Raw genomic sequence first — 19,107 nt, 5'->3', positions numbered from 1 at the left:
GCTTCTGATTTATGGTCATCAAAACTAAGTTCTAGATTCAAAAGGTATTTTGCAATTTGTCATTCAGTTAAACTGTGTTCTATCCACTTAGAAAATGAAATACGAGCAGGAGGGTTGAGGACCTGCTAGAAATTGCTGCCTGACATGCTGCTTCTAATTAGCCTATTTTTGGAGCCAGGAGGGGGGACCTCAGTGTTCTAAGTGTAAATTTTCCTTCTGCCTCTCCCCTGCCCCCTGCCTTTTAATACATATGCCAAATACAGTCTTTGACATGTTTTAGTTAGGAAGTTCAAATTGCATGCTACTATGGTTTTTTATCGGAACAAAATAGGTACAACTTTTAAATTATGTTTTGTCATTCCTGATACTGTAGAGCCATTAATAGGTCACTGAACTACCATATGTATTTTTCAAGTTAACAATTGAATTACAGCAGGTTATAAATACTTAAAAATACAGTATTTAGGAGTCATTTTTATGAACGGAGCTACTTTCCTTTTAATATATTTAAATGCCTCATTGAAGGTGATTATTAAATGTATTCAACTCAGTTTCCATATAAAATGTGCTCAAGGTTAGAGATGAGTATTCTTTAGAAGAGTAAAGATCTGATTTTGAGAAGTGTTTGTGTCCTAGAGGCCATTTGTGTGTTTTAATCTTTTTTTGTTTAATTTCCTTAGAGGGTTTTGAATCTTTCTTTAGGTTAAATGTGTTTTTTTAACGAATTGTTTTAGGAAATACCTCTCCGTATATTTATGAAAGTGCTTGTCTTTATTTTATTTTTTGAAATGTTTACTGTTAAATGTTAAAAACAAGAAACAACTTTAACTCAAATGTATTTTGTTCCTGTGCAGAGCTGTTTCAAAGCTGTTTCACATACTAGATGTTTCTGCATTAGAAATTCACATAATAATGAATTCTGCTTATTTTGCTTCTCCACCAAGATTTGTTGTGTGAGCTTAAAATAAGACTGCAGCTGATTCGTGTAGCACATATTAACTGTTTATTTAGTTTAAGCACATGTCTGTATCTTTCATTTCTGATCAACCCGAAAAATTTGCATGCTACACAGCAGTCATCTTCTTTATACTTTATTAAATATCTGTCAATTATAAATATCAAGGTTTTACATTAATGTCAAGATAGTACATCAAAAATTCATGGAATATGTGACTTTTTCCAAGGGTATTTAATACTTAATGCATTTGTGTCATTTTTCTTTCCTGAGATATTGACAGGTTTTATTAAGTGTTTGTTAGGGAGATTTCATTTTTATCAAGGGACTATAAAGAGAAGCTGCATGCTAAATCAATTTTTAAAAGCCAGAATACTGTTCCTTTTTTCATCTTCAAACTCTTGTAATCCATAGGTTTTATTTAAATTTCTTCTTGGTTTATTTTTGTTTTATGTGAGTGATAGTTCAAGACAGAACTTTAATAAGGATCAAATATGCTGACTGTAGTGGTTTTTAATTTCCTTAAGCATAGCTACCAGACCCATGCGATATGGTAAATTCTTCAAAATGTCATACTTACGTATTTAGCAATATTACTTCTTTTTATTGAAGCCAAACAAACGATTTTAGATATTAATCTTCCCCAAACATAGTGATTATTTTGTACTAGGTACAATATTACTGTGTCTCATCTGGAACACCTCCTATGATAGAAGAGGGAATGGGAGAGAGCTTCCCTGGGTTGCCAGGCTTGACTTAAGAAAACAAGAATCCTCTTTTAAAAGTAAGCTCTGTAGGGCTTCAAGTCTGATTGTGAGCTACAGGAACTGTTCATATCTCCAACTTCAAATATTTATAATGCACAAGAAAGTGAAAATATCGATTACTTTAAAAATCTGGGCTTGTTTCTAAACCTGTATTTATGGGGTGGGTGGGGAGTGGGGAGGAAGTTAATGCTTGGTGGACCCTATGGCCTGCTCCTTTTGGGCCCTGGTACCTGAGAGACCCCATCACTGTCGTCTTTCTCAACTGCCAGACAGACCCTCACTCATCCCATGTGTAGCTAGATCTTGGAAACAGCTATCTCAACTAAAACTAATTAGCCACAATGAGTAAGTTTTCTGCTGTCATCTACAGTTTTATTTTTAAAGTACAGGTTAGGAATGTCTTCTATTGGAGATAAACAAAACCCTTATAAGATTTTGCTCTATAAAGTGAGGAGTGTTCAGTTATCCTCCCCATAAAGTGTGAACTTAATGACTTTCATCTAAGAACATTTTTAGGAGCTTTCAAGTAACTTCAGGTTAATATTATAATTTTTGGAAAATGTATTTTTAAACCTTAAGGCTTGATGTGTTAAAAAAAAAATTCTGTCCAGGGCTTAAATAGTGTTTGGAATAGACATATTTCTTATTCTTGTTTATTTTTTCAGGGTATGTGAAAATACTTATTTTTAAGGTTAAATGCTTTTCACGTGCAAATCACTTCAATATTTGAACGTTTCAAGATCCTTTTAAAACTATTATATAATAATTTAAAGAGGAAGGTTGGTTTTTTTTTTTTTTTTTTTTTTTTTAGAAACCAGATTTCTCTTGAGTAAAGCTAAGCCAGTAGCCATTCTGGATAAACCCAGTTTTGGTTTAGGATAAGTTGCCCTGGGAAATAATTCAAGAACTCTGCAGCTGTAACCGATTCCACCATGAGGCCAGTAGGTGGCGCTGGTGTCACAGCAGTGAGGGCCCCGTTGAAATGGAAGATCCTTGCCTTTCTCTATAGCCTCAAATTCCACTTCAGTATAACTGTTAAGTGCATGTGTCTGTGGTAGAATAGCTTTTTTTTAAAACCAGAATTACGTACAGTGGGCACACCTTATTTTTTAAGCAGATAAGAACAACTATTTCTAACAGATTCTGCAAATATTACGTTAACTCTATAGCCAAAATAATCTTCAAAATTAACCTGAAGAAATCATTTGCATATTTTTTCCCCTTGCGTTTTCTTTACGACTTCGTCAGGCCTGTGAACATAAACTTTTATTTTTGGTAAGAAATGTATATAAATAGTAGGAAGGGAGACATTTTGGAGAGTTAATTTTCCATCTTTTTGGTGCTTGGGGAGGCTGCCCTTGTTTGAAGAGTTTTCTTCGTAGAGTCCAAAGCTATTTAAAGATCTTTGAGTGTTTGGAACATTCTTCCGCAAGTCGTTTTGACATTCAGCATTCTAATTTTGAAAATTGTCATCTCTTTCTTCTCCTATTCAGTAAGTCAAACTTTTCGAGGGGGAGGGGTCGAAATTTTAATACTCAGGGGGTTTAGCATTGGAATTTACCAGCTTTCAAAATACCACAGGGCATTCCACAGTTTAAATGAATTTAAAACATTTTAAAATAACAAAAGCAACAATGCTTTCCCACCTCCTAGAGTTTGAGAAGAGATGGGATGTGCAACATTCCCAGTAGGTCAGACTGTGTGAAGCTTCATTTTGTTATAAGTGAAAGGAAATTTTAGCAATGGAATTTCTTTTCTTCAGAGTTCTGAAAAATTTCTGTGGTACTTATCATCGCATTAGTTTTGGGTGGAGGGGCAGTTCTTATCTGCGGAATTTGTACTTTTATGAGGAAAAACCTGAGCACCCGTATGGTCAGGTTCCATAATTAAATGGAAAGCTTCTTTAGGTCTCTTAGAACACAGGCTTGCATTTCATTCATTACAAAGAAGAGGCAATAAGAAGCTTCTCCTCGAATCTTCTTTGCTATGCTTGACCAAGGTATTGGGGTTTTTTTTTAAACCAGAGATAGTTTTTTCTAATCTTCCTAGCTAGAATGATGCAGCTAGAGAATGCCCCTGAGCGATAGGTTATTTCATATTTTGACCTAAATTATATCTTCCTTAATTTCATTTTTATTATCAGAACATTTACATATTATGTGACTGTATTTCCATATGTGGACTTTTCTTCCAAAGGGTTAAAACTGGGTTTAGGATCAGAGGGGAGAAGCAGGCACCTGGGAGCTAGCACCCAATTGGCAGCCTTTTGTAATATATAATTTGCCTAAAATTGCGCGCCGAGCACAAGCTTTTGTCTTCTAATTGATTTACGGTTCGAGCCACTTTTACCTCATCCCCTACTGTCCTGCATACGGTGCCAGCGAGTACAGTGCGGTGAGCGATGATAAATTACCATGCACTTGTGATGGTAATGCGTCAAAAGTAAAAACTGCACACTACACCGGGCTGCGTGCATTTACAGTGCAGCAGAGACAGTGCAGCCGAATCGCACTGGTACCTCAGGAATCACCCTTTGTTCATTTGATCACTTCCTGCAGTCTGTCTGTCGGCCCGTAATGGAAACTGAAGCTCAAAATTATACTGTTACAGCTTTGAATTTCTTAGTTGAGACACCGTTTTTTAAGCGCTCGAAAGGCCCAAGGTGGGGGGAGTATTGTGGAGAGAGCGGATGTGAGATGTGTACAATTTTCTCTAAAGTGTGAAGTGTTGGATATTTTTATCAAATGCTCTTTTGTCCGGAGACAAAAAAAAAAAAAAACGAGTGAAATTTACATATGCCGATCTCGATTTTATCTTTATTACATTTGTTTGTAAAATTTAATTCATAATTTCACAAAACTGTGTTTTTCTTGATTTTCTGTATTTGAGCTGTATCTGCCATGTTGTATGATTCATTTGCACATAACAAGTTGATTTCCTTCCAAATGATTTTAAGTCAGAGATAAATGAAAGAAGTTTCAATTTATTAGAGTGCCTTTAATTGTTCCTTTTATTGATACAAGAAGAGATTTGGACTATTCGTGAGGGCTGTACAGCATATTATGGCAAGAGATGCAAAGGGAGGCCGGGACAGACACCTGACTTGGAGACTTCGGGTTTCTGTGTGGACGAGAGACTCATGGTGTGGGTGTGCCTACCTTTTGTAAACTCAGTCCACCTTAAATTTTATTTCTGTACCGTGTCTGTGGGTCCTGGTATCAAAATATGAAGCAGCAGATTTATGGCGGCTGCTGGGCACAACAGATTAAGTTGACAGTGATGTATGAGAGCATAATAGCGCGATGATCCCTCAGTAGCGCGGCGGGATGCCTCCCGCTTTATTTGGCTCTTGTTAGGATCTGTTAGGCAGCTAAATAATGAAATTTTGCTGACCGATTTCTGTTTTCCCTTTTTCTCTTCTCACCTCTGCTTTCTAAAACTTCTAATTCCCAGACCCATCCTCATGCCCACAAACTGCCCTTGAAGGATTCTTTCACTTACGAGGACTACAGGTTGGTGTGAGGGGTGTGTGTGTGTGTGTGTGTGTGTGTGTGTGTGTGTGTGTGTGTGTGTGTGTGTGTGTGCGTGTTGGGGGGTGTGGGGGGTGTGGTGTACGTATGTGCGAGGCATGTGTTGGAGGGTGGTTTCTGAGCGAAATTGGGATCTCAGAAGTGCGAAGGGCTTGGGTAAGAAGTGACTTGCGTGACCATTTAAAGCCTTAAAAAAGAGATTGTCTCTCCGGAAGTTACACTGGACCCCGGGGCAGGGAGCAGCGTTTTAATAGCCATGTGGAAATTGCCATTAACCTGTATTGGTGGGGATTAGTTGATGTAGCCAAGTGATGCTCAAGATGATTAACATTAATGTGAGGTGAGGATTTTTTTTCTTTCAAACAGACTGCTTTAGTGCTTTAAAGTAGGGACTTTTTTTAACAAAAAGATTTAATGCAGTGCACAACATAGTAAAAAAAAAAAAATAGCATTCCATATTTTGTAGAGTTCTTAGAGGATTTCCGATCAGAAAGGAGTTACAGTGTTTGCTTTTCACTGAGGCTCAAAATAGGTACAGAGTCAGCGTTTGGGTAAAAGAGGGGTGGGGTCTCTCTGCAGCAGCGCGGACCGGGACCCGCTGAGGCCTGGCTGGCTCTGTTCTAGGCCCTCCTTCCAGGCCGCTTTCTCCCGGGAACGTCCTCCCTTAATCTCTCACTCCTAGATTACCCCTGGCTCCCTTTTCCTTTCCATATCCCACCCCCGCTTTACCTTAGACTTGATTTTAAATGATGATGAACATCACCTTTGCGACTTAGTAAAGGGCTTTGAAAATTCGTGAGAGGTCAGGCATACCTCGGTTTTGGTTGAGTTGTGACTGCTGTGGGCTTTCAGATGTGCCGGCCATAATTCGCCTCTTTTCTGATTGTTACAGGTGGGCGGTCTCTTCCGTTATGACTCGACAAAACCAGATTCCCACGGAGGATGGTTCCCGGGTGACCCTGGCGCTGATTCCTCTGTGGGACATGTGCAATCACACCAACGGCCTGGTAAGGACCTCCTCGGGTCGTGTTCATTAATCGGCGAAGTTCTGCCTACAAGTCACTGTCCCCTACTGCCCCCGCCAAGAGGATCAAACAACACCAAACCTCGCCCCCCATGAGTAGAGGCTGGGGTTTTTTTCTCGCTGTGTTTACTTAATCGTGAAAACATGAGTCTTATATCACTTTCAGAAGCCACAGTGAACTGCATTTCTTGGCTAAGCCACGATTCCAGCCTAGACATACGTTTTATCATCTTATTGGATGACAGTCTTAAACCAAAGTTTCTTTTTTCTTATTCTTTTTAAAATACCAATTTATTGGGGAAAAAAATCCTTTCTCCTTCTGGTGTTTCCTTTTGTGTTGCTTGTTTTCTCTCTTTGCTGGCTGTATTATCAGTTACTTAAGTTTCTCTGATTCTTTCCTGCCCCCTCTCCCTTCGCCTGCTGTGCGGACACATCCTTGGCCCCGTTGATTAACCTGCTTTCGTTCAGGAGCCAGTCCTGGTGTCCCTGGCAGTGGGGCGGGAGGAGGTGCACTTGGGCGTTTGGCTCTTGGCCTTGGATGCAGGAGTCAGTGGGCGTCATCAGACGCTGGGAAAATAGCGAGATGCTGTGAGGCCTGTTAATCATGACGCATAGAGGAGGCTGCCTCTGTTTCTCAGCAGTCTTCAGATTCTGAGCCTCAGAGCAGGTTGCTGTGCTCTCTGTGCTGAGAAAGATTTCCTGATATTACTAGTTGGAAATATGGTCAACTTCCGAACGTTTTGAATTTTTATACATTACAGTCGTATGCTGGTTTGGTTAGTTTTTTGTTCATCTTTTCTCAGTGTCAGCTTTCTTTGTTATTATTAGCAGTATTATAAATAGACTGGTGCTATAAATGAGTATTTCACATCTAATTCCACAAAATGGCCAGAACACATGCCACGTGTGCCAAGCACTTAAGAGAGAAACCCTAGTGCTAACCTGGGAAGGTCCAGCCACAAGCACACTCTTAAATTGGAGAGAAAGAATAACTGTGCTTTTATAATTATATTTTTGCCTTAATTTAGATATGCTTAATTTAACTAGCCATTTTGAGGAGGATTAGCATATTTTATCATTTATTTTCATTAATGAATACAATTTTGTTCTTTTTTCTGTCAGAGCTATTTTAAATGATTATAACATTGACGTTTTAAAATTTTTCAAATAGCTTTTAATATTTGACAACATTTTTCTTTTTCTTCTTTTGGATTTTAGGTCATTGGTTCCCAAACTTGATTGATCATCTGGGTTTATTTTTTTCTTTCTAAAATTTAACAAGTGCATACTTGACTATTAACAAAGAAAACCAGTTAAAGAAAACAGAAGCCTCTGCAGTGAAACTCGGAGGTCCCCTACCAGTCCCGGGCCCCGGCGGCCCCGTGGCTGGTCCACTCGACGCCTCCTGGGCAGCTGGTTACTGGCTTTCTGCACATCTCTCCCATTCTTTTGCTGTGCATTTGCACCTTCACATACTCACATACACACTGGTTTTGTGTGGCTTTCATGTAAACTACTCACTCTTTTCCCCCCTAAGAGTAAAAAAAAAAAAAAAAAAAAAAAAAAAGTTAGTTTATCTCAAAAATAACGAATTGATGACAACTGCTAATGCTGTTTTTTCTCTAATCCTGTTCATCAAGTCTCAGCCACTACAGTCCTGGCAGAAACATTGCTAACCTTGAGCAGGTTTATACCAGATGTGAGTGCTTTTTCGTCCAGTGGTTATCTTCTCTGCAAACTTAACTCTGCTACACCTTTGCTGAACAGTTTCCCATCGTAAAAATAACACTTGATGGGAATTTTGTCTGGTAGGATTTCAGGATCTCTTTTAGCACTCTGAAGCTGTCTGTCATACATATTAACAGTTAAATCTCTTTTAAAATAAGGTACTTGAGAGGAAGGCTCAGCTTTTCAGACAGTAGATTTCTTTTGTGTGTGTGTGTCTGTCCTGACAGTCTTGTCTGTCTGATCTGACTACCACTGAGGGAGCTGATAGAAATTTGTAACCCAGCAACGCTGCGTGCCTCTTGACAGTGTCCCCACACCGGGTTATGGGGGTAGAAATGGAGGAATCAAGTCCGTGACAGTGATTCCAAACCAGCAGCAGCAAGGAAAAGCACGAGAAATTAGGAGGCTGGATGAATACCTAGGCTGGGCTGGAGACTCTAGCGAACGTGATCCATTTCCTAGCCACTCCGAGAAACAAACGGAGGCAAGTTTATAAGGCGGCGTGTTGAACTGTGAGGCGTAACGTCTCTAAATTCTGCGTGACTTGTTCAGAACTAACGGGAGCACGTCTGCTTTCCCTTTTTTGAGGTTGTTCGGTTTATACAGAGAAGGACACTTCTAAGTGGGCTTCGGCCGCTGTATTAGTTCCAACAGGTAAAGCGTGTTGGCATGATCAGCCCTTGTATTTGGATACGTGACTCTACCAACCAGGATGAAAGGGCTTTGGAAGAGTCAAGCAGAATTGCGGAGGGCTCTTTTTCGAGGCCTTTCGGTTTGAGTGCTGAAGATCTGGAACATTTAGATGTGCATGAGGCTTCCAGTCTCAAGGTGAAAGCCCAGGCGTTTACAGTAGCAGACCGGGCCCCCTGCTCAGCCTGTCCCCGCTACACGCCAGTCTGTCTGGGCCCTACACGCCCACCGAGGGCCTCTGCGCTGCCTGTTCCCGCTGCTTCCCCAGGCCGGGCCATCCTGAGCCACCGCGCAGAGGACGGCCGCACCTCCCCGCCCCCGGGCCTCCCTTCCTGTCCTCCACCGTCTGTCTCCTGTGCTTCCGCCTGCTCCTCTTACGGATTGTTGGCCCTCCCTCTTCCCTCCCGCTTCCCCTGACTTCCTTCTGCCTGTTCGTGCTCCTGCCAGGCCCCTGGGTACTGCCTGCACCGTGGAATGCCGGCCTTCTGGGGCTGGGAGGTCATGGGCAGTCCCCACTCTGTACCTTATCATCAAGGTCAAGTTTGGGGGTCAGAAAAGTGATTTTGATGTTGGGCAGGAACTTCATGGAGCTGTTTTTTTTATCAGGCGTTTAAGCTGTTCTGTCAGTGAAAATGAGCCAGAGCACCTGCCTTCATTTCGTCCTCGTTGCTTTCATATTTCTCATTGGTCTTGGTTCTGGGGATACTGGGTTTAAAGAGGAGTGTTATCTGGCCTTCCATCCCCAAGTGCCATTCCCTGGACTCAAAAGTAATCTTTTGAGCTCTTGGTACTTTGAATAGCAAAGTAGCACTTGTAGCCATCTTGAATTTTGATTCTCCAGGATAAAATGAGGAGATCAAAGTAATTAATGAGCATTTACAGGCAATCTAAGAGATTGGGGGGGCTGCTCTGAGGGACAGACTTCTGAGAAGGAGCTTTTAATGTAAATTGGGGAGCTTATTCTTTTCCCTGCATCAGGCAGATATTCTCAAGGGCAAGGGCAGTGTCAGGTGTTGGGCCCGGTGAGCTAAGCTCCAGGCACCGAGGTGGAAAGGGCTAGGCTGCAGGTCTGGCTGGTGGGGGTTACACAGATATAAATACCGTATTGTTGGGTGGGAGAGGCTTTGGGGGACAGAGAGGGAGGATGGGATGAAGGGGGCCATCTCCAGAGAAGGCAGGGCTCAGGCAAAGCAAGAGCTGAAGGTGGTTGCAGGCATGAGGGAGCGGGGACAGCGCCCGGAGTGGCAGGCGAGTGGCATGTCCAGAGACCGTAGGGAAGTGTGGGCCTCCTTGTAAATTGGCCTTGCTCAAAAATTTGGATTTTTTCCGCAAGGCAAAGTGGAGCACCACTGAAAAGTTTTAAACAGGAGGTCAAACGTGTATGCCGCACGGGATGCGCGAGGGACAGTCCTGGAATTTGAGACAGTTGGAAGGGTTTTGCACGTGATGAGCTGGACGAGAAGAGCCAGGGGACGGCAGGGCAAACAAAATGCAAAGGGTGACTCGGGAGGTAAAATGCTGACCAGTTGAGGCCCAGAGAATTTTGTGGTGACTTCAGTGCCGAGACCACGACATCGCCTGCCCCGCTCCCACACCCCTTGACAGGAGAGATTAGGAAGAGATGCGGACTTTCAGTGTAGTTAGTGGATTTGGGGGTTTCGAGACTCTCACGGTACAGCTTTCAGCGTAAAGAGAGTGAATAGGATACAACTAGGTTGTTTTATTTTTCCTTTGCTTATCTGAAAGTTTTGACTTCTCTAGTTCCAGAGTAAAATAAGTACATAATTCGGAAACAGAGCTTTTCTTTCTCCCTGATTCTTTATCCAGTGGGAAACCCGCCTTGTGTTCTTGATGGCCAAATACTAAAAATGCTGTTGGCAAGTCAGTTCGAGTTCTCCAGAGATCCTGCTTCCCTCCTTGCGGGAGTGCAGGTCCTGTGGGTGGGTGGGTGGTTGGAGATGGGTGGGGGGGGTGGTGAGCTCAAAGCCTGAAACTTTGTAATGAATGGTTATGTTTGGTTGAGACCAGCAAGGGATAACCTATACAATACATTTTCCGAAGAGTATGTCCCTCCCTGCAGGTACGGTGTCTTCCATAAGGATTTCTGGTGTGAGTAGAATTAATTAAAATAACCAAGCAGTTCTTTGCTCAGTTTGATGAAGCAAGCAGAATGCACCCCGTTAAGTAGCTTTGCGTGTCTTTTATCCTCTAATTGCCGAAAAAAGGCCCTCCTGAGCGAGAGCACTTAGACGCTGTCCTGTCATCCTTCCGTGTACAGATCACCACTGGCTACAACCTGGAGGACGACCGCTGTGAGTGTGTAGCCCTGCAGGACTTCCGGGCCGGAGAGCAGGTGGGTTCCGCGCGGAGTCCCTCACTTCAAACTGTGTTGATCATTTTTTAAAAGTATTTAACTTGGGCAGAAAATTTTGAGATTTGTATTTAAGGCTTGTTTTCTGGAATACATATTGAGACCCAAAGCTGTAATAAACATGCCGTGCTTTGAATAGGACCTTTGGGTCCACCAGGGAGAAAGATGTGAACGCAGTTATTTGCACAACCCACCTACTGTGTGTAACACCGTCAACCGAAAATAAATTCTGTGTTACGACAGGAGAACAGATTTTTCGATTGTGTAAACTGCATTGTTTTCGTATCTTTTTCTGTTCATTAGAACCTTCTTTAAAAGGGAGGCAGTTTATTTAAGCGGCAAAACCATAAGGGAATCAGGAACCACAAGAGCTGTCTTCGTGTACTTTCACTTTAATCTGAGAAGTTTAAAGTAATATTTGGGGTAGGGTTGAGCCTTTCAGTAAGTTTGAACATGTGCACGAATGGACACGTGCACTCTGCCTGGCAGTCCTGCGACCGAGCAGGGAGCACAAAGACAGAGCTGACGCAGACCGCTGACGTTCGGGCTGGGACAGAGTGAAAAATACTAGCCTAATAAAGTGCCTGGAGACAGTTCATAAACCCTCCTGCTACGTGCAGAATTGCCGCAGCATCTAGAAGTGGATTTCTGACCGACGCTGCCTTATACCCTGGTTCCAGGAGACGCTCTTGTAGTTAAAGGAGAGGGAGAAAAGAACATGGTGAATTTTAAAGTGCAGTCGTAAAGCAGCAGTCTCACTGTTCCTGGGAGTGTGAGGGGGTATGAGAAAGGCTGGGATGATGGGGTCTGGCTCCCCTGGGTGCTAGGAGGTCGGCATGTGCTCTCCTCAGCCCGCCCGGCCCTGCCGGCGGCACATGATGTTCAGAACAGGGACGTGGTCACCTCAGAGCTGTTTGTCTCCTTAGTGTGAAGTCGCATTAAATATATGAGAACTGATCCTTTCCCCTGCTCTGTACTGAGAATGGATGTTAAGTTTCTTTTATATCCCTTTATTTTTTCTTTACTGCATCTCAGATTTACATTTTTTATGGCACTCGGTCAAATGCAGAGTTTGTGATCCACAGTGGTTTTTTCTTTGACAATAATTCACACGACAGAGTGAAAATAAAGCTTGGAGTGAGTAAAAGTGACAGGCTGTACGCCATGAAGGCCGAGGTCCTGGCTCGCGCTGGCATCCCAACGTACGTAGAAAAAAATCTGTCAGCTCTTTACTGTGGTACTTGAAATATTTCCAGTCACATAGTGTTTAACTGGTGTGTTAATAAAACTTCTCTACTGTAGTTTGTCTTAATCCCTTTATCCCCATTATACTGCAAATTTAAACCGTTGAGATGCATGGTGATTTACCAGCGTTTTCAGATCAGCGTAATTGTGTCCTTGGAAGCGTCCGTCTGCAGCCAGTTCTAGGGGATGTGGCCTGAAATCCTCGTTCAGTTAAATTAGTGCCTCCATGTCATTAATGCCTTTCACCTTGAAAAGGTTAATGACCTGGGTCAATTTGTTTCATTTAATTCTTTGCCACCATTAGTTTCTGTAATGAAGTCATGATACTCAGTGATTTCAAGACTCTCTGGCTAAATCAGATCTTAAGATTTTCTTGCATTTGAGGTGCAAAATGATAAGGACAAGAATTATGATTTATTGGTTCTCCAGGGAGTGGAGAGAACCATTCTTAATGAAAATGGATTATCTAGACCTTTTTTTATTGAACTTGTCAATATTTGATTAATGATTAAAATGTGAACTCAACATAAATTATTGTTAACCTTTTTTAGGAACCATGGGTATGCTTAATTCTCCTGATGTGTTGTGTGCACCCGAGATGAAGGCTATTAGACTAAGAACTGCTGGCAGTGATGGTTACCGCCATCCTCCTCGGCCAGCCCAGGCCTTCTGCATTTCGCCAGGGCTGAAAATTCTGTTTTTAGAGTTCTGGTGAGGAGGTGGGGTCCCTCATGCTGGCCCAGGCTCCCTGAGGGTGACCACACGGAGTGCAGATTCAGAGATTTCACTGTGGGGCGAGGAGGTCACTGCAGCAGGGACTGATCTCTCTTCTTCCTCTCGTCAGCTCCAGTGTCTTTGCATTGCATTTTACGGAGCCACCCATCTCTGCCCAACTTCTGGCTTTTCTCCGAGTCTTCTGCATGACCGAAGGTAAATCATTTCAGGAAAGAAAAAACGTTGAGTTTTTTTCTTTTTTTAATTCATGAAGTGTGAGGAGGCAGAGGGATTCAGATTAAAGATAAAATTGCTTAAAATTAAAGCACTTCGGGGGGAAGAGGTAAGACGGTGGTACTGGAGAAGGAAGAAATTGATCTGTTTTATCCTGGAAGTAGTTTATTAAATCCTCAGTGTGTTGTCAGTATACGCTTGTAATAAACAAATAATTCTCTACTGCATTGGAAGAAAACTTAATACATCTTGGATTGTCTACCTATATCAAAATTCGACATTTGTAGATGGGAGGTTTTTTTTTTTTTTTTTTTTTTTTTGCGGTACGCGGGCCTCTCACCGCTGTGGCCCCTCCCGTTGCGGAGCACAGGCTCCGGACGCGCAGGCCCAGCGGCCATGGCTCACGGGCCCAGCCGCTCCGCGGCATGTGGGATCCTCCCGGACCGGGGCACGAACCCGCGTCCCCTGCATCGGCAGGCGGACTCTCAACCACTGCGCCACCGGGGAAGCCCCCTAGATGGGAGTTTTTGATGTGCCTGTTACCCAGGACGACAGAGCCTAAATGTACTCACGGTGAATGGTCATTCGACACTGAAGTTGGGTGGTCGGCCGTGACCCACGTGGGCCAGAGGACTTCATTTGTTAACCAGCTCTGTAGTGTGAATCCGAAATTGCCAGCAGGCCTTTCAGTGCCAGGCATCCAGCTGGAGTAAATAACACTGCAAATAGAACCTGTTTAAACTGCAAAATATTCCTGTCTACAGCCTCTTATTTCAGGCACAAAAAGAGTTAAATATATGCATTGAGCATTACTTGCATGTTTCCTTAAGACAAGCCATTTGGGATCTGGCCCTGAGATGTGATCTGTTGCGGTTGTGTTTTCACTTTTCATCTGAAATTATACTCCTCCAAATCCCCTGGTTGTGAGGTTCCATTTTTAATTGTGTGTGAGTTTGCTGTTGTTGTAAACTACCCTGGATCCTGTGCACAGCGGATCGAGTGGGAATGAGTGACGGTGAGTGCGTGCCACCCAACTGAAGAGACAGACGAGTGTTCTTCTGAAGGAAGCTGTCCGAGCACTAGAGCAAGGGCAGCCGGGTCCGGAGCAGAAATGACGGCCCGTGGAGGGAGTCTGCTGGGCTCTGCCGTCTGGCTCCCTCCCTTCGTGTCTGCAGCCAGAGAAGTGCCGCCCAGGTCCTGGCTTGACATTGGAAGTAGAGGGAACTGAGTCCTGAAACACAGTCAGTCAGCTGCAGAGCCCAGAGGGGTGTCAGGTGGTCCTTGTCCCTCGCTTGCAGCCGCACTGCTCTGGACCCCCTGTCACTCAGGCGGGAGCTTCTGGTGATTTTGTGCCTCGGCACTGGTTCCTCAGCTCAGTCTAGTGAGCACGGGTTAAGGGTTGACCGTGGCTTTTCTTGCGTGTAGTGTAGGGTTGCGGAGTTGGGTGTCACAGTTCATATCCTGATGAGAGGTGACAGCGATGGTAACCCCTGTAATTTGGGAGCCCCCTCTCTGTGCCGGGCACGGTGCTGAATGTGGCGCAGGCTTTGTTCATCCTCATCAGCCTTGCTGGAGGGAGGTGGGGCTTCCCACTTGACTGACGTAGACGCTCCCATGCAAAGAGGAGAGTAACCCGGCCACTCAGCTGGCCGGCGACGACCCTGACGTGGGACCCAGCTCTGCCGCCCCAGAGCCTGTGCCCCAGGCCCCCACGTGGCTCCTGCGGGTTTGCAAGTCCCATAGCCCACGGAAGAGATTCCAGTGCTGCAGGGTCTGCAGGGGCCAGGCTGGGGGCCACCAAACCACACTCTTGTGGTGGGCAGGGAATCCAGGAAATCCAGGAAGGGTTTGTCAGCGAGCGGGAAGCGGGGAAAGAAACCTGCTCCCGGAGCCTGCGGTTCATCTCCTGAGTGTTCCAGGCAGGTTGGTGGCCTTTCGTAGGTTTTATTTCTCCAGGCATGTGAAGCCAGTCCAGTATCACTGTTAAGAGCAGCAGAGAGAAAACTCTCCTTCAGCCCCTCACCTTCCCAATGTTAATTAAAGGGCAAAACTCGGGTAGGTTGAGGGAGAAAACAAAAATAGTAACCTTAGTATTGGGGGCTTCTAAAAAGAAACTTCTTCCACTTAAAAAGCATTTTAAAAATCTTCATTACTTTGTGCAAAGAATATAAACTGAAGGATCAAAAATCTAAAAATCCTGAATTTCATCATGACCTTTTGCTAACAAATGCAACTTGAAAAATTTCTTTTCTGAGTATTAGATTGACTTCTATTTTCTTAAAAAAACCAAACCAGTAAGCTGCTTTTGAATCATCTTAGGTCCCTTGATTCTCTTTAGTTTCTCTTTAGTCACAGACAATTTGTCTTGTCAAGACAATTGATGCATTCTTTGAATCACTCTCACTAATGCTAATAAAAGTTTGGTTTGCTGGCAGCAGAAGTTCTTCCATTTGAATTGTAAATAGTGACAGCTGTAGGGCATTTTGCTCTGAAAGAGATACTGTCTCATAATTACATAAGAAGCACGGTTGTATTTCTTGAGCATGAATAGGATCGGCATGTTTTGGTCTTTTGAAGATAATGTGCCAGGAGGTAAAATGCTCAGAGCAGTTGCCGAATTCTTTCCTCTTCTTACATATATCTGAAGGTCGTTGAGATGTGCACTCGTGTTCATTTGTAATTCCTTTTTAAATTCCTGACAAGTGAGGGACATAGACACGTATTTCATTAACTAAGATTTTTCTAGTCCATTTTTGGGTTTCGGTTTGTGGTTTACTTGTTGTAAGACGCGACAGATAGCTTTGTCAGGTCAACGACTGGAATGAGCATCCATCAGATTTCAGTCTAGAAGGATCACTGGGTTTGTTGTGCTGTTGTTTGTTTTCACTGTTTACATTGCTCACCTACATGTCTTTTTGACCCAGTTGCTGTGACTGGGCTCAGAGTTTGCAAGAAGGGTGTTGTCAAAATAAGGGGTGTGTCGCTACAGAAGGCCTTTCAGAAGTATCTTCTGAAACCATCTAAAGGCTCTCGGGATCTCTCTTAAAAACAATGAAGAATGTGGAGGGCTGGCCCAGCGAGGCTTGATCTGGATTCCAAATCAGGAAGACCTCCCCTCTGTTTTCCCTGAAACAGCTCTGGCTCTGCTCTGGAGAGTCTAGCCATGGCTTGGCTGATGGATCAGGGAGAACTCTTCACCCCAGGAAGATGACATTGTTGGGAAAGATGTTTTGTGAGGTGGGTTGCTGGTTAAAATGAGAAGTAGTGCTGTTTCCCCTAACAGATGGCTGTTTGTGTTCTTGTAGAAGAATTGAAAGAACATTTGCTGGGAGATAATGCCATTGACAGAATCTTCACCTTGGGGAACTCTGAGTATCCTGTTAGCTGGGACAATGAGGTCAAACTGTGGACATTTCTTGAAGATCGAGCCTCACTTCTTTTAAAAACATATAAAACAACCATTGAGGTAATTCTGTTGATGAAGGGAGGATTTGTGCTTTGTCATGTTTTGAAAGATGTTTAATAAGACATTCTTTCTTAAATGTAAATTACTATCATGCTTTAGCAAAATCATTGTGTATTTGACATTTTTCATTCAACTTATTAATATTTTTCTATTTTACATGTTTACCCCTACCAAAAGAGTCACACTGAGGCAGTGTTGATTAGAATATAAATTTTTTACATTATTTAACATTCTTCCATAATTTCTAATTCATATGATACCGACAAACACAAGTTTTCATCCATGCTTTCAAAATTTACTCTTGGGTCACTGACTTCACATACCTGTCATTCAGCCATCGTTCAGCCAAGTGCCGAGCCCTGGGCTCCATCAGGGCACAAGACAGAAGGGTTTCAGAAGTAAGTGAAGTTCTGTCAGTGTCCACGCACCATTGGATTTAGGCTCTTCTTTTTTGTTTTATAATCATTTACTTAGGTATAATTTACATAGAGTAAAATTCACACTTCCGAAGTGTACGCTTGGGTTTAAGCGTGCAGTCATGCAGCCACCTCCACAGTCCAGTTCCAGAACCTTCTGTCATCCCCCCGCCCCCAATTTCTCCCATGCCTTCGTCCCCGGCAGCAAGTGATCTGCCTTCTGGCACTATCGTTTTGATGGTTTAGACTTGCTGTAGTTAATTTTGCTCTGTTTCCTTTTCCAGGAAGATAAGGCCTTCTTGAAAAACCATGCGCTTTCCGTTCGTGCCACGATGGCCATCAAGTTGCGCTTAGGTGAGAAAGAGATTTTGGAAAAAGCGGTCAAGAGCGCGGCCGCGAACCGAGAGCACTGCCGCAGGCAGGTGGAGGGGCACGCCCCGCTCCCCAAGTACGAGGAGAGTAACCCGGGGCTGCTGGAGGGCGTGGCGGACTCGCGGCTGCCCCTGGTCCTCAGGGACCCGGAGGGGGAGGCCGGCGCACAGGAGGCCTTGACCCTCACTGAGGCTGTCCGCAGGGCAAAGGCTGCAGAGCACGGGCTGGTCAACGGCGAAAACTCTATACCCAACGGGACCAGGTCGGAAAAGGAAAGTTTAAATCAAGAGGAAAGTAAAAGAGCGACCGGAGATGCCAAAGAATCTTCTTCCGACAGCGCCGAGGAAGTTGGAAAGTAGCTCTGAGTCTGTCGGGGGACCCAGTTTAGCAGAAGTGTATGAACGGCCCCGTTTACATCGCTGTGTTTCCTTGTTCACGGTTTTCTTTCTGCAGAGAGGAAAATATGTTTTTGCTGCTTTATATAAAAATGATTTTTTTAAGTTATTTAAAAAATCTAGCTTCCCTTTCTGATTAAGATTGCCATCTTGCTTCTTGGCCAAACAAACAAGTTATCAAGCAGAGCACAGAGGGGGAAGAGGTGCCTCGGAAGATTTTGCAGACCCATTGCGGGCAAATGTGTTTTCTTCCTGGGGAAGAATTCAGTTCCTCTGTCAGCTGTGCTTTTGTGGGCCTGTCATCTTGACAACCAGAATCAAAGCCTGCCCTGCCTCCTGCCAACGGGGCTTGACGGTGGCGCTCTGGGGGTGCAGTGCGAAGGTGGGGCATTTGGCCGCACAGCGGAAAACAGGCTTGAGGTTAGGAAACTTGAGAGGCTGGGCAAAAAAAAAAAAAAAAAAAAAAAAAAATTTTTCCTAAAAAAAAATAACCCCCCAGTACCAAAAGAAAAGGTAAGGTGGCAACCTTATTTTTAATAGTTTTAAATGTTGATGATAATCCTAATTATATAAACACACAGACACACACACACACACACACACACACACATATCTAGTGATTTCTAAAGATTTGTTTACTTTTTGTGTTTTGTTTTACTGTATTGAGAACTTGTCCTTTCTCCTTGAATCCAAGTAGGACATGCATCCTCCTCCTAATTTTAAATGTTGGCTCTGATTGTAAAGTGGTGCATTTGCCCTCCAGCTCTGGCGCCGGAGAGCTTGCGAGGGCACCATGTTCAAGGCAAGGCCGCTTCTGGCTTCTCTGGTTGTCACAACAAGCTAGAGATTTTCAAAGCTACACTTTTGAGTAAAAAGCCTTATTAAAAGGAAAACGTAATTAATATTTTTGTCTATTCCGTTTCTTTGGAGTGCGCCAGGCCCCTTGAATCGAGCTTTTATGCAAACCGTCCTGCTTATCCACGGGACAGGTTTCAAACCGGACCCGTGCTGTGTGTTGCTGCCCCCTGGGGACTCAGAGATGGATGAGAGGCGTGTGCTCAGTCCCCTCCCTAGCCTGCAGGGGGGTGCTCGGGGAGGGCCGGGGGCACCAGGAACACAGGAAGAGGAGTTCTTACTTTCAGGGGAGGGAGAGGCTTGGGTGGTGTCCTGGGGGTGAGGTGGGATCCATCCCCAGGGAGC

The 19,107-nt window shown here is 43.8% G+C and overlaps 1 protein-coding gene across 3 annotated transcripts in view; it reads left to right on the top strand.

Moving 5' to 3' along the window:
• Positions 1–18,797, top strand: part of SETD3 (SET domain containing 3, actin N3(tau)-histidine methyltransferase) — a 71,504-nt gene extending 52,707 nt beyond the window's left edge. The window contains exons 7-14 of one of the 3 annotated variants that reach the window (XM_024130976.3): positions 5,176–5,234; positions 6,145–6,259; positions 10,973–11,047; positions 12,101–12,267; positions 13,155–13,240; positions 16,564–16,724; positions 17,425–17,494; positions 17,715–18,797. In XM_024130976.3, coding sequence (XP_023986744.1) covers positions 5,176–5,234; positions 6,145–6,259; positions 10,973–11,047; positions 12,101–12,267; positions 13,155–13,240; positions 16,564–16,724; positions 17,425–17,494; positions 17,715–17,794 — 813 coding nt within the window. In that variant the 3' untranslated portion in view covers positions 17,795–18,797. Of the gene's footprint in view, positions 1–5,175; positions 5,235–6,144; positions 6,260–10,972; positions 11,048–12,100; positions 12,268–13,154; positions 13,241–16,563; positions 16,725–17,424 lie in introns of those variants that run through there. The other 2 variants (XM_024130974.2, XR_002892857.2) reach the window with 2 other exon arrangements.
• Positions 18,798–19,107: the final 310 nt, after the last annotated feature.

The sequence above is a fragment of the Physeter macrocephalus genome, chromosome 11, assembly GCF_002837175.3.
Source record: "Physeter macrocephalus isolate SW-GA chromosome 11, ASM283717v5, whole genome shotgun sequence".
NCBI lineage: Eukaryota > Metazoa > Chordata > Mammalia > Artiodactyla > Physeteridae > Physeter > Physeter macrocephalus.
The sequence above is the reverse complement of the archived record's forward strand: the minus strand, read 5'-3'. Positions and strand labels throughout refer to the sequence as shown.